The sequence below is a fragment of the Capronia epimyces genome (genome assembly GCF_000585565.1).
Source record: "Capronia epimyces CBS 606.96 chromosome Unknown aczIQ-supercont1.2, whole genome shotgun sequence".
NCBI lineage: Eukaryota > Fungi > Ascomycota > Eurotiomycetes > Chaetothyriales > Herpotrichiellaceae > Capronia > Capronia epimyces.
Window position 1 is genome coordinate 1,332,803 of NW_006912905.1, and position 26,369 is coordinate 1,359,171.

At 55.9% G+C, this 26,369-nt stretch overlaps 10 protein-coding genes across 10 annotated transcripts; 3 read left to right on the forward strand and 7 right to left on the reverse strand.

Moving 5' to 3' along the window:
* Positions 1 to 1,570: 1,570 nt before the first annotated feature.
* A1O3_02294 (uncharacterized protein) lies at positions 1,571 to 3,905 on the reverse strand (the record flags this gene model as incomplete). The annotated part of the gene is made up of 5 exons (XM_007732435.1): positions 1,571 to 2,242; positions 2,888 to 3,316; positions 3,378 to 3,499; positions 3,554 to 3,725; positions 3,789 to 3,905. The coding sequence occupies 5 exons, from the start codon at positions 3,903 to 3,905 to the stop codon at positions 1,571 to 1,573; spliced, it is 1,512 nt and encodes a 503-aa protein (XP_007730625.1).
* A 1,771-nt stretch (positions 3,906 to 5,676) lies between these two features.
* A1O3_02295 (uncharacterized protein) lies at positions 5,677 to 6,721 on the reverse strand (the record flags this gene model as incomplete). The annotated part of the gene is made up of 2 exons (XM_007732436.1): positions 5,677 to 6,507; positions 6,599 to 6,721. The coding sequence occupies 2 exons, from the start codon at positions 6,719 to 6,721 to the stop codon at positions 5,677 to 5,679; spliced, it is 954 nt and encodes a 317-aa protein (XP_007730626.1).
* Positions 6,722 to 7,464: 743 nt separating this feature from the next.
* On the reverse strand, positions 7,465 to 8,094 carry A1O3_02296 (uncharacterized protein; the record flags this gene model as incomplete). The annotated part of the gene is made up of 2 exons (XM_007732437.1): positions 7,465 to 7,889; positions 7,950 to 8,094. 2 exons carry the CDS (start codon positions 8,092 to 8,094, stop codon positions 7,465 to 7,467), a joined length of 570 nt encoding a protein of 189 aa, XP_007730627.1.
* A 1,571-nt stretch (positions 8,095 to 9,665) lies between these two features.
* On the forward strand, positions 9,666 to 9,970 carry A1O3_02297 (uncharacterized protein; the record flags this gene model as incomplete). Its single annotated transcript, XM_007732438.1, has 2 exons — positions 9,666 to 9,822; positions 9,900 to 9,970. 2 exons carry the CDS (start codon positions 9,666 to 9,668, stop codon positions 9,968 to 9,970), a joined length of 228 nt encoding a protein of 75 aa, XP_007730628.1.
* Positions 9,971 to 11,138: 1,168 nt separating this feature from the next.
* Positions 11,139 to 11,588, reverse strand: A1O3_02298 (uncharacterized protein; the record flags this gene model as incomplete). Its single annotated transcript, XM_007732439.1, has 2 exons — positions 11,139 to 11,427; positions 11,524 to 11,588. 2 exons carry the CDS (start codon positions 11,586 to 11,588, stop codon positions 11,139 to 11,141), a joined length of 354 nt encoding a protein of 117 aa, XP_007730629.1.
* A 1,639-nt stretch (positions 11,589 to 13,227) lies between these two features.
* A1O3_02299 (uncharacterized protein) lies at positions 13,228 to 14,976 on the forward strand (the record flags this gene model as incomplete). The annotated part of the gene is made up of 1 exon (XM_007732440.1): positions 13,228 to 14,976. The coding sequence occupies one exon, from the start codon at positions 13,228 to 13,230 to the stop codon at positions 14,974 to 14,976; it is 1,749 nt and encodes a 582-aa protein (XP_007730630.1).
* A 282-nt stretch (positions 14,977 to 15,258) lies between these two features.
* On the reverse strand, positions 15,259 to 17,037 carry A1O3_02300 (uncharacterized protein; the record flags this gene model as incomplete). The annotated part of the gene is made up of 1 exon (XM_007732441.1): positions 15,259 to 17,037. One exon carries the CDS (start codon positions 17,035 to 17,037, stop codon positions 15,259 to 15,261), a length of 1,779 nt encoding a protein of 592 aa, XP_007730631.1.
* A 553-nt stretch (positions 17,038 to 17,590) lies between these two features.
* Positions 17,591 to 19,975, forward strand: A1O3_02301 (uncharacterized protein; the record flags this gene model as incomplete). The annotated part of the gene is made up of 2 exons (XM_007732442.1): positions 17,591 to 19,406; positions 19,515 to 19,975. The coding sequence occupies 2 exons, from the start codon at positions 17,591 to 17,593 to the stop codon at positions 19,973 to 19,975; spliced, it is 2,277 nt and encodes a 758-aa protein (XP_007730632.1).
* Positions 19,976 to 20,324: 349 nt separating this feature from the next.
* Positions 20,325 to 21,068, reverse strand: A1O3_02302 (uncharacterized protein; the record flags this gene model as incomplete). The annotated part of the gene is made up of 1 exon (XM_007732443.1): positions 20,325 to 21,068. One exon carries the CDS (start codon positions 21,066 to 21,068, stop codon positions 20,325 to 20,327), a length of 744 nt encoding a protein of 247 aa, XP_007730633.1.
* Positions 21,069 to 22,283: 1,215 nt separating this feature from the next.
* A1O3_02303 (uncharacterized protein) lies at positions 22,284 to 22,679 on the reverse strand (the record flags this gene model as incomplete). Its single annotated transcript, XM_007732444.1, has 1 exon — positions 22,284 to 22,679. One exon carries the CDS (start codon positions 22,677 to 22,679, stop codon positions 22,284 to 22,286), a length of 396 nt encoding a protein of 131 aa, XP_007730634.1.
* Positions 22,680 to 26,369: the final 3,690 nt, after the last annotated feature.

Genomic DNA, 26,369 nt, shown 5'->3' on the forward strand with positions numbered 1-26,369 from the left:
ACGCACACCTATAATACGTGGTTAATTTTCTTCTGCTTATAGACGGAATACGGATACTCTGTACGGGAGTCTGGCGGGATATCAGATTGCTTCTAAGTTCTCACGCCGCTGCGCTGCGCAGCGTCCTATGTACTCTTTCTATTAGCGGTTTGCCATATGCTTGGATGTGTTGTTGAACATCAGTGATAGTGGTCCATCCAGCGCCATCAACCATGTGCTATCAGGCCCCATCACCCACGAAGCTCCGCCGTGCAGGAAGGAGTGCAGTCAACCACCAGTGCGGAGTACGGAGTGTGACCGTATAAAGGAGCCAATGCCAAAATCGCCGACCATGACATGAGGGCGCGACCACGGCAGGCCGGCAGACAGTCAAACTTTACTGTTGAAAGTGCATGCATGAAGCCCCTTAGCCCCTAAGCCCTGCCTTTTCAGCCACACCTATCACATCGGCCTGCGCCATGCTCGACTTTATAACTGGTCGAGATAAGATCTATGCATGCACATGGACGTGGACGCGCTTTTTGCTTTTGCCCTCCTCCCTTCCAGCCTTAACCCAAACCCAAACCTGTTATCCTGGTCAGCTGCTGAAATATTCATGTGCATGATGGTGCACTGCATGCTTCATTTGGCCGAGCCAAGGCCCGATCAGTGGCGTCTTGGAGGTTGGGTGCAGTGCTGGTTGCTATCATCGCGCTCCCCAGCACACCCCCTGAGTCCTCGGGGCATTTCCCATGGTCCTCGAAATCTCGATCGGCGCGTTGCAGTGGTCGCCGCATGAGGTCAGAGTGACCCAGTCCAGCGAGACTGTGGCGCTTGGGTGGAGGTTCCTTGTCACCCTGCCAGGCTTTTTTGGCGAGCGGGCCCGCCAGTAGTAGTGGAGGGCCAAGGGCTCGGGGGCTCACAAACTTGAAGTTGAGGCGTGTAACCCTCGAGAGGGGTTGCCTCCCTTTCCTTCTTTCATCAGTCCAATCTGGCTGTGATCCCCACGTCCATCCTGCACGTTTTCCCTTGGGATAACCAAGAAGCGTGTGGAAGCGATTGGCCCTCAGCAGATACCAGGAGACCAGGATATCAGTCGCAAGCGGGAGGCACCTCCTAGCTCTATCAACACTCGTCTTTACAGGGCGCTGTTGCTTTACTCAAGATTCGTCGGTTATTTCTTCGGCCTGCCGTGGCCGTTCCCCAAATAATTGCTCGGAAGGGATCACCAGGATTGTTCTACTGTCCTCGTCACCGCTTCCGAGACCTTGCCGACGTGCGCTGCGTATATGGGGATTTTCTTTTTTTCCCTGTCACGTCCGTCGTTGGCTCGGGGGCGGGCGGAGACGTGTGCGGTAATTTTACGGACTGGCTGACAGAAAATAATGTCTCAGTCATGCTCGGCTCGGAAGTCCTGGGCCGCGCATATTTCTCCTAGGAACGGCGACCACAGGTGCTTGTGTTAGTAGAAAGGGTAGTGGGAAGCTTGGGTGGTGACCCCCCTTCCCACCCCCCCGATCAGAGAGGACTTGACCCTAGAGTCCCTAGTCCCAGCCTGTGACTAGGAAGCCCGGCCGCGCTCAAGATTTAATTATCGAAAATCCAGCTGGAATCGCTTCCACTTCCCGCCCATGACTCCGCAGCGGGGGCATCCGCGACGCATCGGCGCGAGTCCTGGTTGGACGGTGACCACAGGACTGCTGATGATCTGTCCAACACAGTCGCTGCAGACGCCACAGATACACTCGGTGCAGGCAAAGGCGTTTTTGAGCAGCCACGGCCGACCGCAGGACGCACAGTAGATCTCCAACACATCTGATTTGCTGCCAAACGACGAGGATTGGGAATGCTGGTAGGGGTGTGAGTAGTGTTGCAGCGGACTAGTGTTCTCGTTCGACGATGCCGACGTGGGCAGCCCGGATCCAGAGATGTGGAAATTCTGACCGGAGCCCGCGCTCTCCAGTGACTCGACCGATGGAAATGGCTCGGGATCGTTCGGTCCCAACTCGTCTGGAGGTGGTGGCGTCAGCGTGCGCTGCAGCGGAGATGCATTGTATTGTGCAGGCTGATGATGGAGATGGTGGCCGAGAGGACGGAAGCCCGGCGGCAGGGATGATCGCTTGTTTGCGCCTCCACTGGCACCGACACTGTCCGCCGCGGACAGTCTACGAGCGGCGGCGGTGGTAGTGGGAGCAGTAGTGATACTGGCCCCGGTGCTGCCGACAGCACTCGTGGAGGGCGGAAAGTTTGGCGACTGCGGCATCTGTGGTCGAACGCCAAGGGCGTGTTAGCAAGGTTGATTATGGCAGTCTAACGCAAAAAAGGCGAAAAAATAAGGAGGTTGGTGTACACATTAATTAGCTGAGGGTGCATAAACTTTTCCGTGACAGATAGACCCCCCGGCCTGTGTGGTCCGACCGCCCCAGATTTCGAGTCCGACCATCAATGTGGTCTGACCTGAGGGGAAAAAAAGAAGTTCAAACGCACAGGGGAGAACGGCTCTTTCTCGCACAATGCGCAACCCGGGGCAAGTCGTCGTCTCCAACTGATGTGGCCTTCGATCGACGTCGTCGGAGTCCTCGAAACCGTCAATCGTGACGATGTGACTGGCACCGTGAACCTCGTTTGACCAGGACCAGGACCAGGACCAAATAGGGGATCTTCCACTTGCCCGAGGCCGCACAATGTCGCTCGCTTTGGCCAGTTTCCCCTTGTGCGCGGTACAACATCAGGCCATAACAATCGTCGTCGTTTGGTTGTTTTGGTAATAGTAGTGACAGTAAAGTAGTACAACAAAGCGCTTCCCTCTGGGTGGGCTCTCCTTTCCTTGGGGGTACATCTACAAAATCTCGATCTCTTGACAGCAGCAAGTAAACAGAGGACAATCGAAAAATGTCGTCTGACTTACGGGAGTGAGATCACGATCATCATCCGCTTCGGTAGCAGTCGTTGCAGCCTCGATCAGATCTTCCCATCTCTTGCCCTGCACCCAAGCCGCCGTCGGCGGTTCAGCGGACAGAGCCTTTCGGCCCTCGACGCTCAACCTTCGGGAGAATTCCTTGGCCGAAAATTCCCTAGTTTTTCCGCGTTCGTGCTTGCCCTTGCGGGCGTTCTGCCCCATTGAAGGCTTGCGATCCCGCTGGAGTTTTTCGCGTCGTTGGACGGGTGGTAAGGACGAATAGCGGTTGCCAGGAGATTGCAAAACAGATGGTAATAGTTCGCGTGTACGCGAGGGCTGGAACGGTGGCAGGGTATCTTCATGAAACTGTGCACGCAATGACGGCAATTCAAGACCCGCGGCCACATCGCGTTTGTAGTCTGAGTCTGGGAACACATCCTGAGAGGCGAATGAGCACAGTCCTGGCTGCGACCGGAGCCGTCGGCCTGTCGATACTTACAAAATCAGAGTCCCAGTTATGTAGTTGTGCGAGCGCAACAGCGGCACTGGCCGTACGGGGGACCTGCCCGGTGCCTGCGAGTGATCCTGGCTGTTCCATTGAAGGACGGCCAACGACATCCGCTGCTGGATCTTAGTATGGGTATATAATGAGAACAACACAACGATCCAACATACAAGGGCCTTTTCGAGCGGGAGCCACGGCAGCAGGTTGGGGTTGTTGCGGGCGGTGTGAGGGTGGTGTGTTTATCATCAACTGGAAACTCTCCTCGGTGGCAGGGAGTTTAGGGATGTAATAGTCTGGATGAGCGCGTCGAATGTGTTCTTGCATCGACCTGTACCGCTTCTCCTGTTGCGTTGAAGTCAGTCAACCTGGAACGCGCTGGAATTGGGGTGTTGGGAAGGAACGTACTCCAAGGCACCTCTTCCGGCACAGCGAGCCATCTTGGTTTGCGAGAGGGCACACAACCTCATTTTCTGCATCTGTCGACACGAGAAAAGAGCCGGTGAGGGCAGCTTTGGGCGGCATGGCCTACCGCGCTGACCGCAGGAGGGAATTTAAGAGGAAGTGGCAGAGGTCGACGGCATCGATCGGACGGTCCTCTCACGCGTGGCTGCAAAGAGAAAGGAAAATCCCGGTAGACACAATGGGCCCTCTCACATGATTTGGTGAGGTGAGCGCAGGTCGATTATGTTTTTGCTGCACAAGAAGGCAACAAATACACAACAGAGACAATTGTACAGCCGGATGAGCGGTGGAGGATAAGGAGGACGGGTATCAGGCGGTGATGATGGTGATAATCGGGGTGGTTAGATGGGTTTTGGATGCTGGAGCATTGTGGAAGCGCGGCTTCGATGATGCTTGGGGGCATTGAGGGGCATTGGCATTATTGGGCAAAGCAATCAGCACCCGGAGCTGAGCCTGCGCCTGGCTGCGGCTGCGGGCTGCCGTGTGGGAAGAAGGAGAGAGCAGGCCTCCTTAGCCCAGCCTAGGGAGCTGCCAATTGGCCATGGGCCTTAGGCCAATGGGCCAGGGACACGGGAGCTGGAGCTCTCGGAACTTCTCTTCGAACGCTGTTACAGACGTGTCGCTCCCGAGGTCTTCACCGGCTGATGGGAGTGTCTACAACTGCATGATCTATGATTGATATCCTTTGTCTCCCACCACTTGCAGTGTAGAGCTTCTCGCCTCAAACTAAGCTCGTCCCTCGAAAAGATTCAATACTGAGTGTGTAGTGTGTACTGCTGGCTGCTCGGCGTCGCAGCTCACACCACCTAAGGTGGCTCGCCGCCAACCCAACTTCGATCGATGATGACAATCCTTCGGGTCTCCCTTACTTCTCACTGGTGCTTATCTCCCTCGGGCACTCAGGTACTGCGCCAATCGTGCCGACCTCCAGGCACCTCTCACACTCCACCGCACCTGCTCGAAAGTAGCCTCAAACGCGGCCCTGCGTCCATCCAGTCGCAAGCTCTGATTACATAGCTATCTACACTGTACAGAAGGTTCTCAAAAGCAAGGAAGTTCTTCCATCCACTGGCATGTGCATGTTGCTGCCTTCCGGTTCAAGCTGACCCCAAATAACCTTCGTCAAAACTCGCTTCAGACAGGCCTGTGCACCCTGAGGAAGCTGGGAGCTTGGGCCGAAGGAGCCCACACAAGCTGTCAAATCATCCGCAAACCAAACATCATTATGCAGAAGAGCACTCTAGTCAACACTGTCGTCTTCTCCTCACCCAAGCTTCGAGCATAACTGTTCTCTCTGGGCTCTTGGTTATCCACTCGTCATGCTCCCCAGCTGGCTAAATATTTCTGATGGGGCAACGGCACGTTTGATCGGCGATACGAAGTTCTGGCGAGAGAAGGCGTTGCATCATAATAATTTACCATGATAGGACGGTCTACTCCTATGGGCTCGAGAGGTACACCAGTACATCATGCATCTGTGCTTCGTCCGAGCTCCCTGCTGGCCCCATGGAATTCAGCTTTGTGTCGGACCACGGTTCGGCTCCCAAGAGCACACTGATATAGGTACTCATTAGTAGGTACTATGCTTCTGTCGATGCTGCTAAGTCAATTCCCGATGAAATTATGCCTAGGCTCGACCTTCGAGTGGCTTTTCTGTTTGAGAACGGGAAGATTCTTGGAGTATGTACGACCATATCATTGTCAGATGTCCCATGAGGGAGGCTTTCGGGTCATTCAACAAGGGTGCGGTTGTCGGCAACTTCATGTCGCGACGGTAGACAACAAAACACACCAGGAAGGATCTACCACTCCCTCGCGAATTTGACAACCTTTAGAACCCTTTGAGATACCTGTGAGCATGGGTGATCTCCATGACCTCGAACCGCATCCCGACCTTAACATCGCCTTCGTTCCGAGGACAACACAGCATGCCGAAACAGGGCTTGAATTTGATGCCCTCATCAATTCTTCGATAGCTCACTAAGAGATCCCACGGCTGATGCGGATTTTTCTCTGCCGTATCCGGATTCACATTCGGTACCGTGCACCGCGCACACCTGGCGACTACATCGAGGTCGAGAGCATTGCGATTTCCTCCTGTGATCGTGGTGAAAAGCGAGGAATCGCCATTGATGCGTACTGTTTTCCAGAAATCTTCGGACCACGGCTCACCGCCCTTGATTATGATGTTTGGCCGGAAACGCTCAACTGTGATCGCGCACTCGCTCAGCTCCCTCAGTCTCGCGTTCAGTTCCTCAAGTGATGATTCGGAAGCTATAAGAACAGGGAGTACATCGGGAAAGTTGACTTTCTCCACGCGACCTAGAAGTGTCGCATCACCATTACCGCGACAAATCCTCGGCTCTGGACCTTTGACCACCAATGCGACCGATTCCCCGAAGAATTCGGAGAACAATGACTTGATTTTCGGGTCTGTGTAAGCATACGCATCGGTAATGTTGTCCCATATGTCTACCGATACCAGTGTGGCGTTCGCGTCGAGCCATTCCTGGTCTGGATGGATGGGTACATTGACTTGCTTTCCATGATCATTACCAATCCTGATGACGAGACTACCAGACTCATGGTCGATTGAGGTGTTGATCAAGGTCATTTGTGGTTTGGAGCGAATTGTGACGAATTTATGGTCATTGTCGATGAACTATGATAAACAAGGCTTCAGCATTCCCCGATTGAAACCCATCAGACAATGGGCGAGAATTAGAATCACCCAGAACGAAAGGCTCGCTCACCATCCATCGTCTATCAAGCTCCAGCCCTTCCCGTGTGAGTCTTGCTGATTCCACGGAAATTCCACGACATGACTTGATGGGATAGATTCGCAAGTCGGTGATCTCAGAGATTGTGTATGTCATTTTTGCTTCGAGTTGCCCTGAAGGACACCTTCGTCAAATGAATAAAGAGTTTGGTTCTGTTGACATGCCAGAACCAAATATGGAGTAATCTGGCGTTTATCTTGGTCTTATTGTCTTGATTGATAAAGAGGGGTCAGGATGGTGGAACTCGGACCAGCCTTAACCTCGTCCATAGCGTCAATCCACCTGTATGAGAGGAAACGGTCAAAACAGCGACTTACAGTCCCTACCTCGCTACCTACCTCAACCAACCATCGGCTTCAACGCCCCATCCATGCAGGCACAGTTCTCCGTCAAATCCATAGGGAATAGTGAGCACTGAGCAATGTGGGGGGAGGTCATGGGTGGCTACATCATCACTGTTAGAACAGCGACAACCTCTATTGAAAGTGGCAATCATTGTTTTCAATACCATTCCTCTTTTAGGCATCAGCAGCGAGGTTCGATCGTCTTATCCTGCGGTTAATGCCCGACACCAAATGCGAGGGTTTTACATGCCTCGGGTGAGACCCTACAAGATAACAAGTACGTTATGGGGTGTAAACAGTCTGGAATTATGGAAAGTGCGGCGGTATACTCTGTAGTTAACTTGCTGATATGGTATTCACCTATGAACGGCTGGCATTGGTGAAGGCTCAGACACTGCTTGTGCAATGTCCGTCGAGATCTCAAAACATAAATTGTCTAAACAAGGCTTTTCGTCTCTTCAAATAAGCATCTCGCCATGGCTTTCTTTATTGGGGCTATCTAGCCCACTCTGGGACCTTGTCGTTCGCCTCACCCACGTCCAGTGCAACGAGGAATCGACTGACCATGTTATAGGTTGCAACCGTGGCGGTGATTTCGACTATTTCCTGCTCATTGAATCCTGCGGCCTTGACTTCATCGAAAAGACTTTGCGGAACTGACACGTCTCGGGTGACGGTATCTGCGTACCTCAAAACAGCCCACTGGCGGTCGTCAAGAGCCCCCTTTGCTGTTGGGTGCAGCTGTTTAACAACGTCCAGCTTCTCTTGCGTGAATCCGGGCGACTTGAGCAGGATCGGGGCGTGTGAGTTCCATTCGAACCAGGCACGGTTGATCAAGGCAGGGCGGCAAATGGCAATCTCGCGGATGTCGTCTGGTAAGGAGTTCTTTGTCCGTATAGCACCGAGGAGAGCATTCCAACCTGTACATCATGGGTGAGGGTCCTGTCATTGGAGGGCATGACGAGGAGTGCTTCACGTACCATCTGCCACTTTCGGCGCATGTAATAGTGTCAAGTCCAGGGGAATGAGGCCCTGCGCCCCGCGTCGGGCCTTGACTCGCTCCAGGACCTCTTGGTCCTCCGGTGAGAGGTCGGTTGGCGGGTTGGGGACGTAGTTGAGACGCATGGCTCTGAGACTGTTGCTTCTCCTTGCTCCGGCTTGCAATAGTAATGACCCCCCAAATATACCGGACAGGAATGCGGTCTCAAACAAGACTGATTGATCCAGCAGTTGAGGTGCGGGGAGATTCCTCTGTGTCTCATTTCGAGGGTTCAAACCTCATCTCCAACCGCGGAATCTGGGCGAGGCCTTTTCCTCATCGGTTGTTCTGATGGCCGGTGAGGGGCTCCTTCAGCACACACTCGCTGCTATGTGATCACCTCATACTACCTCGGAAGCGGGCTAGTGACTCTGGTCAGTTCTCCGAACTCTGTACGGATAGTCACAACTAATCGCTGCCAGTGCGGCATGCTAAGCCAGTTAACACAATAGTATGATTTATTAGGCTGCTTTTATTGCATGTCCAATCTCTTTGGAGGATGCCACATTCCCCGTCCGCTCCGGCTCCACGTGCAACGGCGACGGACGTCGGATGGAGAGGGATGACGAGCGCTTCTACTGGATGGTGAAACAAGAGAGGCTATCATGCTCAACGCCGTGTTTCACAATCAAGTTGAAGGTCATGAGGACCAGGCAGGGAGGGACCCCAAACTGCGCTGGCTGCTCGACCAACCCAGCAGCACCGGTGAAGCGCAGGCTTATCTTATCAACCCCGCCGTCGGGGCTTCCGGCGTTAGAGAAGGGCGCAGGTCAAACAAAGCAGGCACTTGGTCCGCAAGCCTCGCCATCTGATACGCGTCGAGGACCAGACTACACACGATGAGCAGGCGGCCTCGTGCCTACTTGCAATAAGCGAACCCGCCATTCGATGACTTATCTCCCATTCACGCAATGCTTCCGTGGCTCCGTGACTGCTGACTGCAAGTGACTGGTCCATCATTGAGGCCTTCCAGGCCTGCTACACCCCCCTCCAGATTACGTCCACCCTCACTCTCCCCTCGTCTTCCACTGTCACGAGACAAGTTTGCGCACAGTCCAAAGGTGATGTCGAAATGGATGGCGGGTTACAAGGCGTTCCTTTCCCATCAACTGGGTCACTACGGTGTACTTTCTCTAGATATGGAATCTGTACTCCGTAATTGTAATAGAAATAGAACCTTTACTCGACGCAGGCCACAGGGTATCTGTATATCAAGGGCAGGAAAGCTGAAGGTTTCGCTAACACTATCAGAGCAGTAGTCGAATAGACCGCCATTAATTCTGGCACCCACCCTAGGCCTCTCTATCTTGCCATCTCACTACTGTCTAAGCCATCGCTCTTGCGTCACCTTCGCTCTTCACCACCTTACCTTACCTTGCGTCCTTAGCAGCCAGTCCTCTAGTCGCTCACCTCTATCGTTCCGAACTGAGCCGCCTGTCTGCCTGCCCAGTAACTCGACCTATTTAAACCTGCTCTTCCCCAGACCCAGCGGAGCCCTTCTTAAGAGTCCACATGCCTGGAATTCGTACGTCTTCTCTGTGACTTCCCTTTCCTTCAATCCATCTCGGATCCTCCCTACAGCTACAACCTGTGGCACCACCACCTTCCACTCCACCCATCTTCTAATCCCAGTTTAATATACGCAGCCCTCGACGCAATGGACAAGCTCAAGGCTCTCTTCAAGCGGAAGAAGGATAAGGGCACCGCCGGTACAAAGACAGACACCAACGGCACTGCTGCCGCCGTCCCCAAGCCCACGCCGACAGACACCGCAGCCGCCCCATCCACGAGCGACCCCGCCGCCCCTCCAGCTGGTGAGTACTCCGTAAATGTGCCAACCGTGCAAGCGTCATGGTCATGCGGATGTGTCCTGGAGCTGACTATCTCACAGGCGCTGCTCCAGTCGAGACACCTGCGGCTGACAAGCCCGCTGAGCCTGCTCCGGCCGAACCCGCGAAGTAAAGACAAGATTGCAGTCGAAGTCGGTGCTTGATAGACGACATCTCGTGTCGCGTGAGTCTTTGTCGGATGGCCTCGGAACAATCGAGACCGCACGGACTCGAACGCCATGCAGATCGATAGGTGTCGCTCTTTTCAGCCTTGCCTCGACCTGTCTCACGCAAACCGCACAGCAGTCAGCAAGCTTCTTTTTCTGTTACTTGTCACCCCAGAGCGTCTAATCACCTTTGCAACCTATTGGCGCCATGCGAAGTCACTTATGATACCCGCCACTCCTTCCCGGCAAGTCAGCTACAGCACGATGGACGACGTACACATTCACTGTGGCCGGACGGATGCTGCGTTTGTTTTCACATTAATCAATTGAGATACCCCTATTCAGTGCTGCGGCAAAGCAAGGCGGTATGGCCCATACCCAGAGATACCCCCAAAGTCCTTCAGATAGTTGCCTTCCTTCTAGCATAGGAGCATAACTGATGCTTCTTCACAATACACACGATATTCTATTGAGAAGTCTTCTGCACGCTAGCAAGGCCGCTTCAGGCATGTTCGTATTCATGTCTCGACGGTACTACACTGAGAACACGGTATCAGGGCGGGTAGCATGGGCTACCAACACAATTCGGCTGTTCGGAAACACCAACATAAACTCCTCAGTAAAAGAGATCCGCCTTGCAGATTCAAACGCGCATTGCCCTCCACGATCGCCCTCGCCCTTGGACCACCTGTTATCCATCTAGATCGTAGTGTACAAAGATCCACGGCCGGCCGATCTCGCCTTCCCCATATGCGCGAAAACATGCACAGGGCAAAGCCTGTCTCCATTGCAACCAAAGACTTAGCGACCGAAACCCCAGTCCGCATTGTGTCCATCCAAATGTTGCATCAAATTCAAGGTGTAACGAGGGTGACTCTCCAGGAGTCACCCGGCGCGGCCAATCCCACTCCAATTCTGGCCGCGTATGGCGGGTCTGTAGTCAAGACCCATGGGTGGGAATCCTCCCGCATGCTGTATGACCTTAATATACATTATGCCTTGCGTTTGCTGTTATATAATGGCCAGGCCTCTTTTCTCCATCCTGTGCTGGAAGCTTCTCATTCAGGTTCTGTGGGACGAGGATAAGGAAGCGCAAACCCGAGTTGTGACTGGATTGCTGCTTCATTTGGCCAGTCAAGGCAAGTTCACATCGAGAGTGACAAGCACGGGCGAATCTTTGCTACCCGTCATGCTATTGAGTCCTCCGAAGGAAGTCTTGCTTCGCAAAGAATTGGCGTCCTTTGAAGAGGGCCGCGAGGCAGGATAGATCCGGATCGATCTTTTAGACTTGTCACCGGGGATCAGGGATAGGAGAATATCTTGGTGAGGGGAGGTGGGCGCGCCGTTATCAATTCCATTGAGCTGAGAGATCGACGACATGGCAAGGCTTCTGTGCTGATGAGGGAAGATCTCGACGATTTGACTAACACAGTCAGGTTAGAGAAGGAGTGTCTTTGGGGTAGGGGGTGGAACAGCGGAGTCGGAGACATAGAGTGTCTTTTGTCTGGGATGGACATACTCGCTTGCCCATCTCGTGATATTATCCAGAGCGTCTTGTTCACGCTGAACCTCCTCCGGACTCATGACATTTTGGGATGAAACAGTCGATGCGCCCCAGGTGCCGTAGCCGTGGGATGTGGGATAGTCATCGTAGAGAAGGCGGGTGCGATCAGCCTAGCCACACGGCGACTTCTGTCAGTATCATCTGTATCGAAGTAGCGGTGTCATTCAGCTGCGGCAGTGACTACGCCATAACATACCCCGTCGTCGCTGTGTCTGCGCAAGCCTAAGCAAGAAAGACATGTCCCCATCTCTGATCGAAGTCGAAGGAAACAGAACAGCACTGCGCTGCGCACTGGGCAGCAGCTCTATTCATGGGCAAACCCGGTCACAAGCTCATAAGCTCACGCGGCGACTATAAGACTATAATGCGGTGCGGACGGTTGACATGGTCGGGGCGAGCGAGAGTAGTGGATGTTGTGCAGTGAGCGCAGGAGAATGAGAAACTCGTTAAGGACAGGAATGAAGGAGTTGGGTGGTCGGCCAGTCATATGCGGAGTACCGTACATTGTACTCCGTACTGTCTGTACCACCAGGTACCTGCCTTGAAGGTATCTTATACGGAGAACTAGGTGGGTCAGGTACTGTACTGTATGTACAGTACTAGTACTGTATTACCTTACTTACTGCCACTGCGGTGCGTCATCTGCACTGCAACACCACACAAGCCTCACGGGAGATACGTGTCATCCGGTAGAGCTGGAGAGTTCCCACATATCAGTCCTATCCAGGTGGTTGTTTACTATTGCAGTATCCGTTCTGTGGTCTGATACCATGGTAGGTATTTCCACTTCGATCTGTACCCATTCTGGCAAGATCTTCTTGTCTTTGCTGTCCGCTGGTCGGATGTCGTTCTTTCAAGTCTCTACCTCCCGCCGAACTCGGTTCGGAAAGCTGGCCGTCTCTTCTGAGTCAGGATCGAGGAAAGAAATGGCTGTGGAGTTGCATTCTCCTCCGTCCTCGCGTCGCCCTCGTCTCTTCTCTTCCGTCGATGGCTGATGCCTTGGATCACCGCCAAACGTGTGACAGATGCCGCCGACAGCTTGAACGCCACCAGGAGCAAGAATTCAATATCTCTCCCAGCGGGAGCATGTTCTCCCCGTTCGGCATCATTCAAGCTTCTGATGAAACACCCCTCGCTGGCTATTCTGCTGTTGGAATGAGCTTTGTTCTATGTTTAAGAGCACCACTCTCATTAGCATCAGCGCCCTTGCATCCGCTGCTCCCCTGCCAAGCTAATTGATGGTGCCTTGCCCGCAAGGCTGTTCCCGATCCTGGCCTTTTCGTCACGCAAAGCTTGTCAAGGACATGCAAGACATTTGGCAATGGGAGTATGGGCCAAATTACTCTGAATCATCTTCCAAGGGCGGAGGACTGCTACTCCAGGTTCTCATTCTATATATTCCCTGTGCCTGTCCAACTGATCATGAATATCCCAACCAGTCCGTTCATTCATTCATTCGTTCATTCGTTCATTCGCTCCTGATCCCTCCTATTCATTCCTATTCATTCCCTTCGTCGCTCGTTTACCACGTCACTCTTTTGAACTGAGGCTTTCGGAAAGGAGTCCATCAAAATGCATTCTTCACTTCTTTCGCCCGTCCTGTGGTTGGCCTTGACCTCTTTGACTTCTGTCACGTCTGCGCAGCAGCCTCTCTCCTCCATGACTAGTGCCGCGAGCACTATCACGGAGACGACCAGCCTGGAGCCTGTTGCTACCGATGCAGCTCTTTTGGGTGCCGCAATATGGGCGGATTGGCTTCGATCGCACGGTTCGGGCTCGGGCAGCAGGAGCCTGACTACTAAGTCCGGGTTCCGCCATTCAACTTCTACCTGGGATTCGTCTACTGTCGTTGTCAGCGGCGTCAGTACTTTTTCCTCAACTGCTACCACCAGTGCCACCTCGACCACAACTGAGGGTGGCACTACGTCTACAGTTGAGCAACCAGTCTGGACCAGTTCACCTTCGTCCACATCATCTGCTGAGGCTGCTACCACCTCCGGGCCAGCTTGGTCTACTACAACTGTGGACGTGAGCCCCGTTTCCGAGTCAACCTCAAGCACGGCATGGACATCCGATGCCTCAACCTCGTCCAGTTCATCTGTGGAGCCGAATCCAACTTCTGGGCCAACATCAAGCACAACTGGTTCACCGGAAAATGGCAGTACCACCTCTTCTACTGGATCTCCCTCTCCTGCGTGCCCTTATTACCCCGGCCAAACCATTCCGAGTGAAACCGACTCTTGCGCCAGTTACACCTACATCTGCGGCCGTACCTACGGTGACAGCAGTTTCCGAGGCGATGCATTGACTCGAGCCAGCCCAGAGCTCTGTGTTCGTCGCTGTGACACCTTGAATCAGAACCAGGGCGCGGGCACCTGTCTCGGTATCGTCTTTGACCCTACATCCGCCGTTGACAACTGCAGGATTCTGCGCAGTACTCAAGGCCGGACGGACAACACACGTTATGTGGCTCTCCTTGTTTCTCGCGATCCAAACTGTGGTAGGGTTATCGATGACTCTTTCAGCACCACCTCGGAGACTACAACTTCCTTTGCAACGTCGACGGAGCCAGCCACAACTGAGTCTTCAAGCTCTTCTGATATGGTCACTTCTTCGACGACATCCTCGAGCACATCCAGTGTCTTCCAAGGTGGAGATGGAACCTCGACCACCATTTCATCGACTACCGGAACCGCCGAGTCCACCACCTTCACTCGCAGTCCATCGCATTCTCACAGCCACTCCCGTGGTAGCCGAACTTGGTCATCCTGGCAATCTTGGTCTACATCGAGTGGCAATGTCACGGTGGGGGCTACATCGACTATCTCGAATGCGAATACCACTGCTTCTACTACTGCTACTACCACCGAGACGACCAGCGCGAGCAACGCGACGTATACCAGTACCAGTGCGATCAACAACACCTACACTAGTAGTTCCATGGACACCACCAGCTACGGTCCCTCTTCGACGAGCGTCACGAACCAAACATGGACCACCTCGTCCGCGAACAACTCATCGAGCACAAGCTTCGTGGCTCCAGTCACCACAAGTACTTACTACTTCAATTCGACCTCCTCTGGCACCACCACTTCCACCGTCGGCTATGCTACGACCACGACGGCCAACGCTACCACAACAGCAACCAGCACAAGCAGCAGCTGCCCAGTCACACCAACCACCGTTTCGGTAACTGTAACCGTCACAGGCAATCCTGCAAGCGTAACTTCGACCGTTACCGTACCTTTGACGGTAACCTCGACTTTCACCAGGACAAGGACCACCAGGACCGTGACAACCACCACGAGCACCAAGACCAGATATACCACCACCACCGAGACTAACACTGCCACAGTTACCGCGACCGAGTGCTATGGCGGACCACGATGGGGCCGAATCCACTGGTAAGAGAGCTGGCGTTAGCATGGGCTGAGGGGCGCATGATGGTTCCCATTGCTGCAAGGAGGAGAGTGTTGTCGGAGGGGAAGAAGGAAGCTTACGGGGGTCTGGCATCTTTGTTTGGCCATGGGCAAGGAAAGAGTAATCGAGGACGGAGACGGAGTTCAATTTGGTCGATGCGATGCTGTCTGCTTTTGATATTGCCGTTGCTGTTCTAGATCTAGTGGCTTCTCTGACCTTTTTCTCCTTGAGACCAAACGCCTTCATTGCTTCCTTGACTGCCTCCTCGGGTCATAACTTGCTCCTGCTCCAAACTTGAACAACCTTGTCGTCCGCATAACTGGATGGGAAATACTGCGGTCCCAGGGTCTTCTTGACCACCTTCCCCGTCCCACTTTTGGGCAGTTCGCCCTCAATCACGCGCAAGAGAGTGGGCAACTTGTAACCGGCGAGACGAGTTCGCAGGTCGGCCCGAAGGTCATCCAGCCTCATCTGGCGAGGATCCCGGCCGGTTCTCTGATAAAAGGCCCGCGCGACCTCGTCGTCCCGCAAGGACAGCACCGCTCCCACCCGCTGACCGAATTCGTCATCCGGGACTGCCACGACCATGGCCTCGCCGACGTAGGGCAGGGCCAACAGCTCTCGTTCAATGTCCAAGGCGGAGATCTTGTATCCTCCCGACTTGATGACATCGACCGAGGCGCGGCCAACAATGAAATAGTACTTGCCTTCTCGCCGGGCCACGTCGCCAGATTTGAAGTAGCCGTCGGGGTCGTGGGCGTTTGCCGTTGCGGTCGGATCGTGGAGATACTTGGAAAACATATTGAAGGACTTGATCAAGACTTCTCCTTCATCTCCATCGGCCAGCTTGACTGTGACGCCGTACGTGACCGGCCCGACGGAGCCGTCGGGAATGTGTTCGGTCGGGTCGACGGACATGTTGAACACGACGCCCATCTCGGTGGAGCCGTACCGCTGGACAATGCGCCGGCCGTGCATGAGGCCGGTCCAGAAGTCATTGATGGGTTTCGGCAGGGCCGAGGTTCCACACAGACAGACCTTGAATGCGGCGACGGCGGCGCCGTATGCTTGAACCTCTGGGGTGGGCAGTTTCGTGATGTGCTCCTGATAGTGTCGCATCATCCTCATATAGATGGTGGGCACGCCGGTGAAATGGGTCAAGCCGCCTTGTCTCCAACGGTTCCATGTCCACTCGGGATCAAAGCTGCCCGGACGGAACTCGATACAGGCTCCGGTTTGGAGGAAGGGGAAGAATGAGACCCAGATGCCGGTGGCGTGATGGACGGGCAGCAGGTGAAGGAGGACGTCGGACTCCTGCAAGCCGATCTGCTGGGCGAAGCACATGGAGCCTTCGACCATGGCTGCTCGCCGCAGGACCGCGGCCTTGGGAGGCCCCGTGGTTCCGGACGTGAAGATGACGACGCCCGGCGCGTTGGGGTCGTGCCAGCGGTTGGAGGAGATCTTGATGGTGTCGAGCGGAAGGGCCGGCTGCTGTTCCAGGGTGTGGATGGGCACCGACACAAACGCCGGGTTGCTCGAGGCCCGGATCTCCTTTGCCAGGGCCTCGCCCAGGTCCAGGGCCGGCGTGGCAGTCAGGACCGCGACCGACCGAGCCTTGTTGACATAGTAGGCGGCCTCCTGGACGGGTTGGGCGCTGCTGAATGGGCTGGCGGCGGCGCCGAGAGCCATGACGGCCAGCACCGCGACGGCAAACTCGTAGCCGCCGGGCGCCAGGATGCTGATGTAGACCTCCTTGCCGCGGGCAAGGTCGTCGACAGTCTGGGCGGTGAGAGCGGACGTCAGGACGCGCCGCAGCCGGAGGACGTCGCTCAGTAGCTGCGCCGCCGTGCGCTCAATGCCGGCGTTGACATCGCGGATCGCGGGCGGCGGGTTCGAGCGGTGCGCCAGAGTCAACAGACGGGTGAACAAAGGGTCGGCGGGAAGGACATGGTCCGCCCAGTGCGTGGGCACAAAGTCGGTCCTGTCGAACCGGCCTGAGGCCTCGGCAGGGCTCTGGGTCTGGGTCTGGCTCTGCTTGGGCGTCGTCATCTTGGAGACCAAGGTGACCTAAGGTTCAGCCTCGCCTCAGTCTTGAGGCCTGGGAGCATCTTCCAGCTGTAGCGGTCAGTCTGGTATTAGTATTACGAACGATACATGTCCCGCACAGGCGCCTGGACTTCCTCGGAAGATCGCCTGGGGAATGGGGGGGGTGAGAGAGAAGTCAACGAGTGACATTAATCAGGTATTGACGTTGCACAGAATCTCCAAGTCCCCATGGGCAGCCTCCTTAGCCGGGGCAAGCACAAACCAATCACGGCCAAAATTGGCTGAGCAACCTCGGTCTTGATCCGGTTGTACAGCGGAAGCGGAGATGAAAGCACGGTGAGGGGGCATTGATGCCAGCGCCAATGTCAATATCAATGTCAATGTCAATAACGGGCTTAAAGGGCCATATCTCAGCCAGACATGCTTATACAGCCTGCGGCCTGCCAGGCCCGAGTCCGATTCAGGCGGACTCCAGTTCCAGCATCTTGATACAGTAGGTCCTGCAACGTAACACATCCTGGATACAGTACTCGTACGTCCTGTACCACAACACAACATGGCCGACTTCACCTACCGCCTACGACCGGCCGAGCCGCAAGGGCCGAGCATTCTGGCCTCCGAGCGGGCCGGGTCGAATGTCCATGTCGAGCAGCTGGCCGGGCATCTGCTGTGGCGGAACGACTTCCTGCAGCGGCAGAAGAGAATCGTGGCCATCCTCGAGCGCATCCCGATCTTCAGCAAGAAGAACCAGCTCAACATGGCGCGGCCGGACCGGTACCAGCTGGGGCTGGCGCGCGCAAAGAGCCTCCGGCGGCTGTCGATCGAGCACGGCTGGGATCGCGACGACTACCTCATGGCCGACTACCTGGTCGACGAGATGGGCCCGTACGCGCTGCAGACGAGCATGTTCGCCACGTCGATCCGCGAGCAGAGCACCGACCGCCAGCGCGCGCACTGGCTGCCCAAGCTCGAGCGCTGGGACATCATCGGCTGCTACGCCCAGACCGAGCTGGGCCACGGCAGCAACGTCAAGGGCATCGAATGCCAGGCCCGCTGGGATGGCCACACCAAGGAGTTTGTCCTCCACAGCCCGACCGTCACCGCCAGCAAATGGTGGAACGGCGCGCTGGGCCGCACCGCCAACCACGCCATTGTCGTCGCCCAGCTGCTGCTGCCGGAGCCAGGGTCAGACACAGACTCAGACTCTCCGGCGGCCCAGGACAGAGGGGCAACCGGATCCCGATCCAGATACAAATCCTACGGCCCGCACCAGTTCATTGTGCAGATCCGCGACATGGCCACGCACCAGCCCCTGGACGGCATTGTGATTGGCGACATCGGCCCCAAGTACGGGTACCCGGCCATGGACAACGGCTACATGCTGTTCCACCAGTTCCGCGTGCCGCATTCGGCCCTGCTGGCGAGATATTCCGGGGTCGACGCGGACAGTGGCGCGTACATGCGGCCGCAAAACCCGGCGGTGGTGTACGGGTCGTTGACCTTTGTGCGGGCCCAGATCGTGATGCACGCGCGCCTGGTGCTCGCCCGGGCCGTGACCATCGCGGTGCGCTACCTGGCCATCCGGCGGCAGTTTGCCGACCGCGACCACAACCACGACCAGAAGACAACGCCCGGGCCGGCTCCCGAACAAGCGGTGCTCAACTACCCGACGGTGCAGATCCGCATCCTGCCGTTGCTGGCCACCACGTTCGCGCTGCACTACACGGGCGAGGCCATGTACCAGCTGTACCACGGCACGCGCGAGGCGATCGAGCGCAGCGGCGACTTTTCGCGCCTGGCCGAGATGCACGCGGCGTCGTCGGGCCTCAAGTCGCTGTGCACCACGCTGGCCGCCGACGGCATCGAGATCTGCCGTCGCGCCATGGGCGGCCACGGCTTCGGCGGCGCCAGCGGCATGATCGCCCTCAACAACGAGTACCTGTCCAAGCCGACCGTCGAGGGCGACAACTGGATGATCACCCAGCAGACCGCGGCTTATCTGATCAAGAGGATGACCGCGGTGGCCCAAACCCTGGGCCTGGCCCCCAAGGACGAGCTGGACCTGCAGTTCCAGGAGTACCTGGCCGTCAACGCCAATAGCAACACCAACGGAAACGGCGCCGGCAATACCACTGCCACCGCCCCCACCCCCTCGACCCGCAACTTCGACATCTTGGCGAACGACGCCGAGCTGGTGCGGGCGTTCCGGCATCGAGCCTCGCATCTCGCCTACCAAGCGTACCGGGCGCGCGTGGTCGAGAAGAAGCCGTGGACGAGCCTGATGATCAATCTGCACCGACTCAGCCGCGCGCATTCCGAGAGCCTGCTGGTGTCGCACTTCCACCGGGCTGTGTTCGAGTCGTCCGCCGCGGGTACAGATATGGAAACGCCCGCCGCGAGTACGAGTAGGGGTAGGGGTAGGGGTAGGGGTACGGGTACAAATACGGATTCGCCCGCCACGAGTACGGGAACGAGTAAAGGTGCGGATTTAGATCTGGACGAGCCCACCTTAGACGTGATGAGAAAGCTGTTCCGGCTCTTCGCGCTGTTTACGCTCGACGCCTCGGCCTCAGAGTTCCTGCTATCGGGCGCCATCTCGCTGCAGCGACTGCAGGCTGTGCTCCCGACCGTGCAGGACCTCATGGCCCAGGTGCGCCCGCACGCCGTGCGCCTGGTCGACGCCTGGTCCGTGCCGGACTACCTCCTCGAGAGCGCGCTGGGCAGCCACGACGGCGACGTCTACAATCGGCTCTTCCGCCGCGCCCATCGCGACAATCCGTTGAATCGCTGGACTTTCAACCCGGACTGGAGGTCCGAGGAGATCGTCATGGGCGAAGGGGCTGAGAATGCTAGGACGAGGCTGGACGCTTTGGCTCTAGGATTAGACAACACGGGTTATGAACGGTCTGGGCTGGCGACAACGACGAAGTCGAAATTGTAGCAGAGAGACGTGATCTACATAGATAGACATTGAAACGTGACCTACATAGATAGACATAGCAACTTATGGACTATGTACGGTAGATTGATTGCCTCTAGGTCTAGTCATCACGGCTCATAAACCCTCTAGGCTGGCGAGGGAAAGCGCAACGACGAGGTCGGAATTGTAGCAGACAGACGTGGCCTACATAGATAGGCATTGCAACGTATGTACACAGACCTGACCTACATAGATAGGCATTGCAAACCTACGTACTATGTAAGGTTGATTGATTACTAGAATCAGAATCAAACCAACCCAGAGCCAGAGCCGTCCCCCTCTGTCCTTCGTCGGCAGTGCACGCTCAAGTCTAGATTTTCACCTTCGGGGCGGTCCCGACACGCTTCCGGTGCACGTAGCTGATGGCCTTGAATTTTTCCAGGGCCTCACCCCACAGTTCGGCGCGCAACAGACCGTACACGCCCATGGAGGCCCGGGGAGCAATGGACTGGGCCAGCTCGACGGCGCGCCGTCTCATCTGATCCGGGGGGCAAATCACGTCGACGATGCCGTCCTGGAGCGCCTCCTGGCCGGTCCAGCGGTGGGCCTCGAGCAGCATCTTGCGAGCGATCTGCGGGCGTAGTTTGAGCCGGGGCAGGGCGCCGATGCCGTCGAAATGCAGGCCCAGGTTGACGGGCGGCATGCTGATGAAGCCGCGGCGGCTGTTCATGACGCGGTAGTCGCACGACAGCATGAGCGGACAGGCGCCGCCGAACGTGTGGCCCGTCACCAGCGCCACCGTCGGGTAGGGGTAGTCGACCAGCGTGGCCAGGAGCGGGTAGAAGCCGTCGGCGTTGGCGTACATGTTGGTGTCGCCCTCGTCCAGCTCCAGCCCCGTGCACCAGAACTTGTCCGACGACGACGACAGCACCACCGCCCCGGGTGCCCCGGGCTTCAGCAGCTTCGTCTCGATGTACCGCAGCGCCGCTATGATGCTTTGCGCGTACGCCACCGTCAGCCGGTTCTCCGGCGCCTTGTCCATCACGATCACATGCACCCCGGCCGCGTCTGCAGGCGATTCGATCCTCAACTGGCTGAAGGTCGGAGCTGCCATGATGAGTCCGACTGGGTGGTCTATGGTCGATCGAGCTGGATTTCCCGTACCGAAAGCGAGCGTGACCACAGCAGAGTATCCGTATCAATATATTCAGAGTCAGTCACAAGAGACGGGCTTACGCTCCCCCTAAAAGTAAGGCCAAAGGAAGGTTAATGCTGGCTGGAGTAACCGCGAGCTTGCCTCGGCCAGATGAACTGTCATTGCAAGCCTCGCCGAGCAGCGGAGGTGGAGGTGGAGATGGGGATGGAGATGTGAGGAGAAAGCCAGCGCGGCCACTGTAGTACTAATAGTTAGTAGTTGCAGAGGGAGAGAGACACAACCAACCTCGGATAAGGGATTGAACTGAAGTGCCGTAGTATAGAGTAAGTACGCAGTACGGAATACTCTGGACCGGAGCACGTACAGTAGTACCCTAACAGGTCCCAGGCACCTACAGGTGTGGTGCTGGTGGTACTCGTACTCGTAGGTGGCAGCCCCGGTTGTTCGGCCCCGGATCAACAGATAATCCAGCCGCCCACGCTAGCCCCGCGTTGGGATCTAGCGTCTTGGCACGAGGCTTAGTCCAAGTCCAGGTCTAGGTGGTCGAGGTGGGAATTCCATGATGAACGGTGTGAACAGTAAACACCCTCGAGCTGGGCCAACGACACGCCGACGAGCACGCATTGGGTCCATATTGGCCACTTGAATTTGTGCAAATGCAAAGACTGCACAGAGGAAGAGAAGGGGAAGAGACAAAGAGAGAGACACAGACACAGCCACAAGCTGAAGATCCAACAACTCCATTTCCTGCCCACTGACAGTCTGCAACCACGGCGCCTACAAGCTGCGATCAGGTCACGCCTCCTGCATATGGCTTATGGGCACTTTGACGCTGAACGAGCAGGACAATTTGGTGGCCCATGGCGCCCGCTACATGTCGACCCTGCCCACCCTTTCTTCTTCCAAGTCTGGCCCTCTGGCCCCTGGCCCCCCCTCATAGCACCGGCCAAGTCAACCGCCCTCTCTTCTCACCATCACCACGCTTCGGAGACTGCTCCTCCGGCTGCTCCCCATCCACCGCCCTCACCAGGGTTGCACCCTGACTCACCCATCACACCGCCCTCTCCGGCTAGCTGGGCTATGTTTGTGTCAGCGTGCTGCCCTCAAACCGATCTAGGATGAACTGGAACAACCGACCTGATTCCACAGCCGCTGTCACTTGGACCCTTTGTCTCAGATATTGGGCGGGATTTGCATCGTCGAGATGTCTCGGCGCTGGGATTGCCAGGTCTGAGGACTCATGATGACGGAAACCCGCCGGCGGCGCAACTCCTCGATGGTCTCCTCGAGCTGTTTTGCTTCGCGTTCAGCCCTCTCAATGCTGGCCCGGAACCTGTCGCCTTCAAGGCTCCAGCGCCGGATGTTGTCCCTCTCTCGCTGCAGCCTTCTCTGCTTGATGATGATCTCCTGGCAGATCCGGCAATCGTCGTCGATCCTGGTCACATTTTCCGTGTCCACCAGTTTGGCGCCACACGTTTCTCCGATACGAGGCTGGCGTGGGCATCGCACTTTCATATTACCCCATCTCCAGTCTCCACAGCGGTAATCAGTCCTTGCAAAGTAACACATCTTGACCTGACTTGACTTGACTTGGCCTAGCCTGGTAGCTCAGTTTCTTGGATGTTGATGACGTCCTCGAAAGGGCCCCAGACTCACCTCGCACTGCTTGAGTTGTTTTCGACCGACCACAGGGCTGTCAGTTCGACGCCAATCACGGGGAAGACCTCACAGCTGGGCACTCACAATATGGCTTGTCGCTATTGTCCAGGCGCTGGCACGTACACAGACCCTCGTCTCTGTCAGGACATTGATGGTTAGTGGTTGGAGACATCAACCTCGAGGTCTTGGACCACTGGGAGGAGACTTGGCCTGACCTGAACCCTTGTGAGTGCTATTTTTGGATGATGTTTCACCGTTGTCGTTTGGCTTCCTTGGGAGCTGAAGTCCATGGAGAATAGCCAGCAGGCACGGGGGGTGAGGAGGTTCAAATACCCTTTTCCACACCGGCAACTTCGACTCGTTCTCCTCAGTCTAGACGCTTCGCCACCTCTTATCCAAGACAACATCAGACGTGTCCACCGTCCTGGCCAATAGCAATCTTGATTGGATCCGGCAAACGCTTGGATCCGGCAAACGTTTCGATTCAGTCCGTGCCGTGACCATCCTCACCAGCGGCCTCGACTATGCACCTTGTCACCCCTGTTCCCTCTGTTGTCACAGGTAGCAAGACCACGAGACTGTTGTAACGGCCGAGCATGACAAGCACGGAACGGCAGGGCCGCTGGTCCCATGTCGTTCTCCTCGCACCATGCAGCTAAAAGACTGCGCTTTGATTGCTGACGCCCTTGATCTTCAAGACCAGCGCTATGCTGCTTGACTGTTCGGCCTATCCCAAAAGAAGCAGCAAACGCCGTTTGAAAAGTGTCTCGGTGTGAGTCGTAGGCTGCAGGACCCGCATCAACGGCCTTGCCCCTACGGTGAATGAGCCTGATCACCTCACTCTGCATTCAATTGCTGCAGGAGTCGTGGTGATATCGGGTTGGAGCATGCAGCTGTTGTCACCAGTTTGGCAAATGCGACACCTCTTCTTCTGCATGAGCTTGTTTATCTTCGCCGATCACGGTCGTGATCCGGAAGCCTCGAGTTTGGCTGTGATGATCCATGGGCAGGCCCGACCCTCGGGGTTTGTTTTGGAGGCCACTGGGTCGCAGGAGAGCCTCGAAACAGACCCTGTCCCCGTTGAAGCTTTCCACCAACATTGCCCGTGATCGCCCTTTGATGTGCCAACCGAAATCTTCGGACGGGACGCCGCTAGGGCGCTGTGGGACGAGGGGTGATGGGTCCTATGACAATGGGGTAAATGACCACATCGAGTTTCTTGCCCCCGAACTATACGAGTCAGTTTGGACATTTGCCATCCCCCTGGTCCAGAATGGCATGTAAGGATAACACCTCTCTGCGAAGACGTGGCTCGAATGATATTCGATGCCGAACAGCCATGGATGAGCTGGATTGTGACTATCCACTTGGCCCCTGATGGAGGAGGAACGACGACCACAGGCCAATTCAACTGGTGGCTGGTCGGTCTGCTTGTCCAGAGGTCGACCTTGTCGTAGCCTGAGCGAGCGGACAACACATCAATCCACCGCAGCAGCACTCGAAATTTCTTGATTCATTGTTCAGCTCGAGTCAAAGGCCCCAAGCCTCTCGGCGGATCTTGTCTAGCACACAGGTCTGTGCAGGATGGTGAGCTGTCTTGACGGCATTGGTGGGTGTTGCCTGTCAACACTTGACCCTTGCTGCCTACCCGCTTCCTTTCCAGCGACGGGCGGCATGGATGACAAGAAATGAATTTTACCTTCCCCTCCGGACGAGATCATTCGCGAGGCAACTTCAATCTTGTCCCGGTATCCATGCAACCAGCTCGTTGACGGCGGTATGACCTTCCGAGCAGGTACACTCTTGCCTCGCCTGGGTGGACCGCTATCTTCTGACGGGGGTGCCATCCTCGGTCTTGCCCCTGTTTTCTTGCCTACATTTCCGGGGGTGCTCTTACTTGTTCCATACGATGGAAATGTGGCTTCTCAGACCCACTCCGTTACATTTCCCAACGCCATGAGCTGGAAATCTGCAGCCATCGCGCTAGCTCGCTTCACAGAGCATGAACATGCAAGACCCATCCAGTCTCCCCCAAGCGTCTAGAGAACAGGGGATACTTGGGCAGAGATGCTTGACCTGGACGGCTCCCATGCTGGCTCTGGTCCATCCACGCCAGAAGACGCCCATTTGTGCAAGGCCGGACTGTCTGCACTCGTTATGCTAAACCGGCGCCAAGCCAGCAGTTCTCAATGCCTGCTTATCGTCAGGGTTCGCCGGTTGTCGATGGCGATCGAGGCGACCGAGGGAAGCATGAAGCGAGCATCCTCTGCCCGTCCTGACAACCTGCTAGGCCCACATGGTTTGCTGTTGGACTTTGCAAACATCCTCGCTTCGCCGCGCGGCAGGGAAGCGGATCGCTTGTTCCCCATATGATCAGCTAAAGGCATTATTCCTCTGGGATCTATCACGCTGAGACCTACCCCGTCTTGCCACATCATCGAGGCCAGGTCTGCCGACCCGAGACAGGACGTACCAGACTTATCTCTCGAGAGTGCCGTGCCAACTGACTGCCACCATAGTCACGTTGTTTTTAGGTAAATTGCGACGATGGTTTTGAAAGACGAGGCTTAGGGTCTCAAGTATTGAGACCATCTCCGCGTGTTGGCTAAGTTTGTTGGGCTCGTAAGGGTTTCGCTCGACATCCAGGCACTCTAGCACCCCTCCCCCGGGCAGGGCTCCCCTCAACGCGACTCTCTGACCTTGGCCTCTCCCATGGGCTTCTGCACCACACTTTGTGCGAGTGACTTGATAGTCAAGATATCCTACGATTTTGCCGTGCTCAGAAGAGAAGGGTAAGCCTTGGTTGATGTGTCTTTGGCCCTTCACCGGGTTCGATCAACAGTCTTGGGCAACGCATGGCACCACTCCCATCGTCTACTATTAGGTGAGCACAGTATTCTAGCCTTGTACGCTGACCTTTAGCAAACGGTTCTGCTCATGGCCCTTTGTTGTTCCCGGCCTGGGATTTTCGTAGATTTGTGACTGATACGCACCATCACACGAGCCAGCAGGACATGTTCATGCCAGCGTTGACGCGTGACACGCTATCAATACCAGCCGCGCCTCTTCACAGATGGGGTTATCCAACCCCTCGTCTCCAGCTCACCAGCCAGGATGGAACTCAGCTACACATAGTTCACCTGCGTCGATACCGCGCACTGCACAGAAGCACAGAAGGGCCAGAAGACTTGACCGTCCTGGACCATGACCGTCCTTGGCCGAGGTCTGCAATGCAATGCAATGCCAGTGGAGGTGGAGATGGAATAAGAGTTGGGACCGAGACATGAGATCAGAAATGTGTCTACGGAGGTTAGCCACGGCATGACATGATCTCTCGACGTCGAGGGCACAGTTGCCGCTTGAGACTGGACAGAGGATATATCTTGTCGAGTCCGTTGGGCTGGCGAGTGGCAAGGATACCATCCATGGTATACTTATACTTACTAGCAAGGGACACTGGTAAGTTTATTTTACCCTTTCCACGACGCCTGAGTGCGTTCTTGTCGTTGTCGTTGTCGTTGTCGTTGTCGTTGTCGTTGTCGTTCTCGTTGTCGTTGTCGTTGTCGTTGTCGTTCTTGTTGTCGTTGTCGTTGTCGTTGT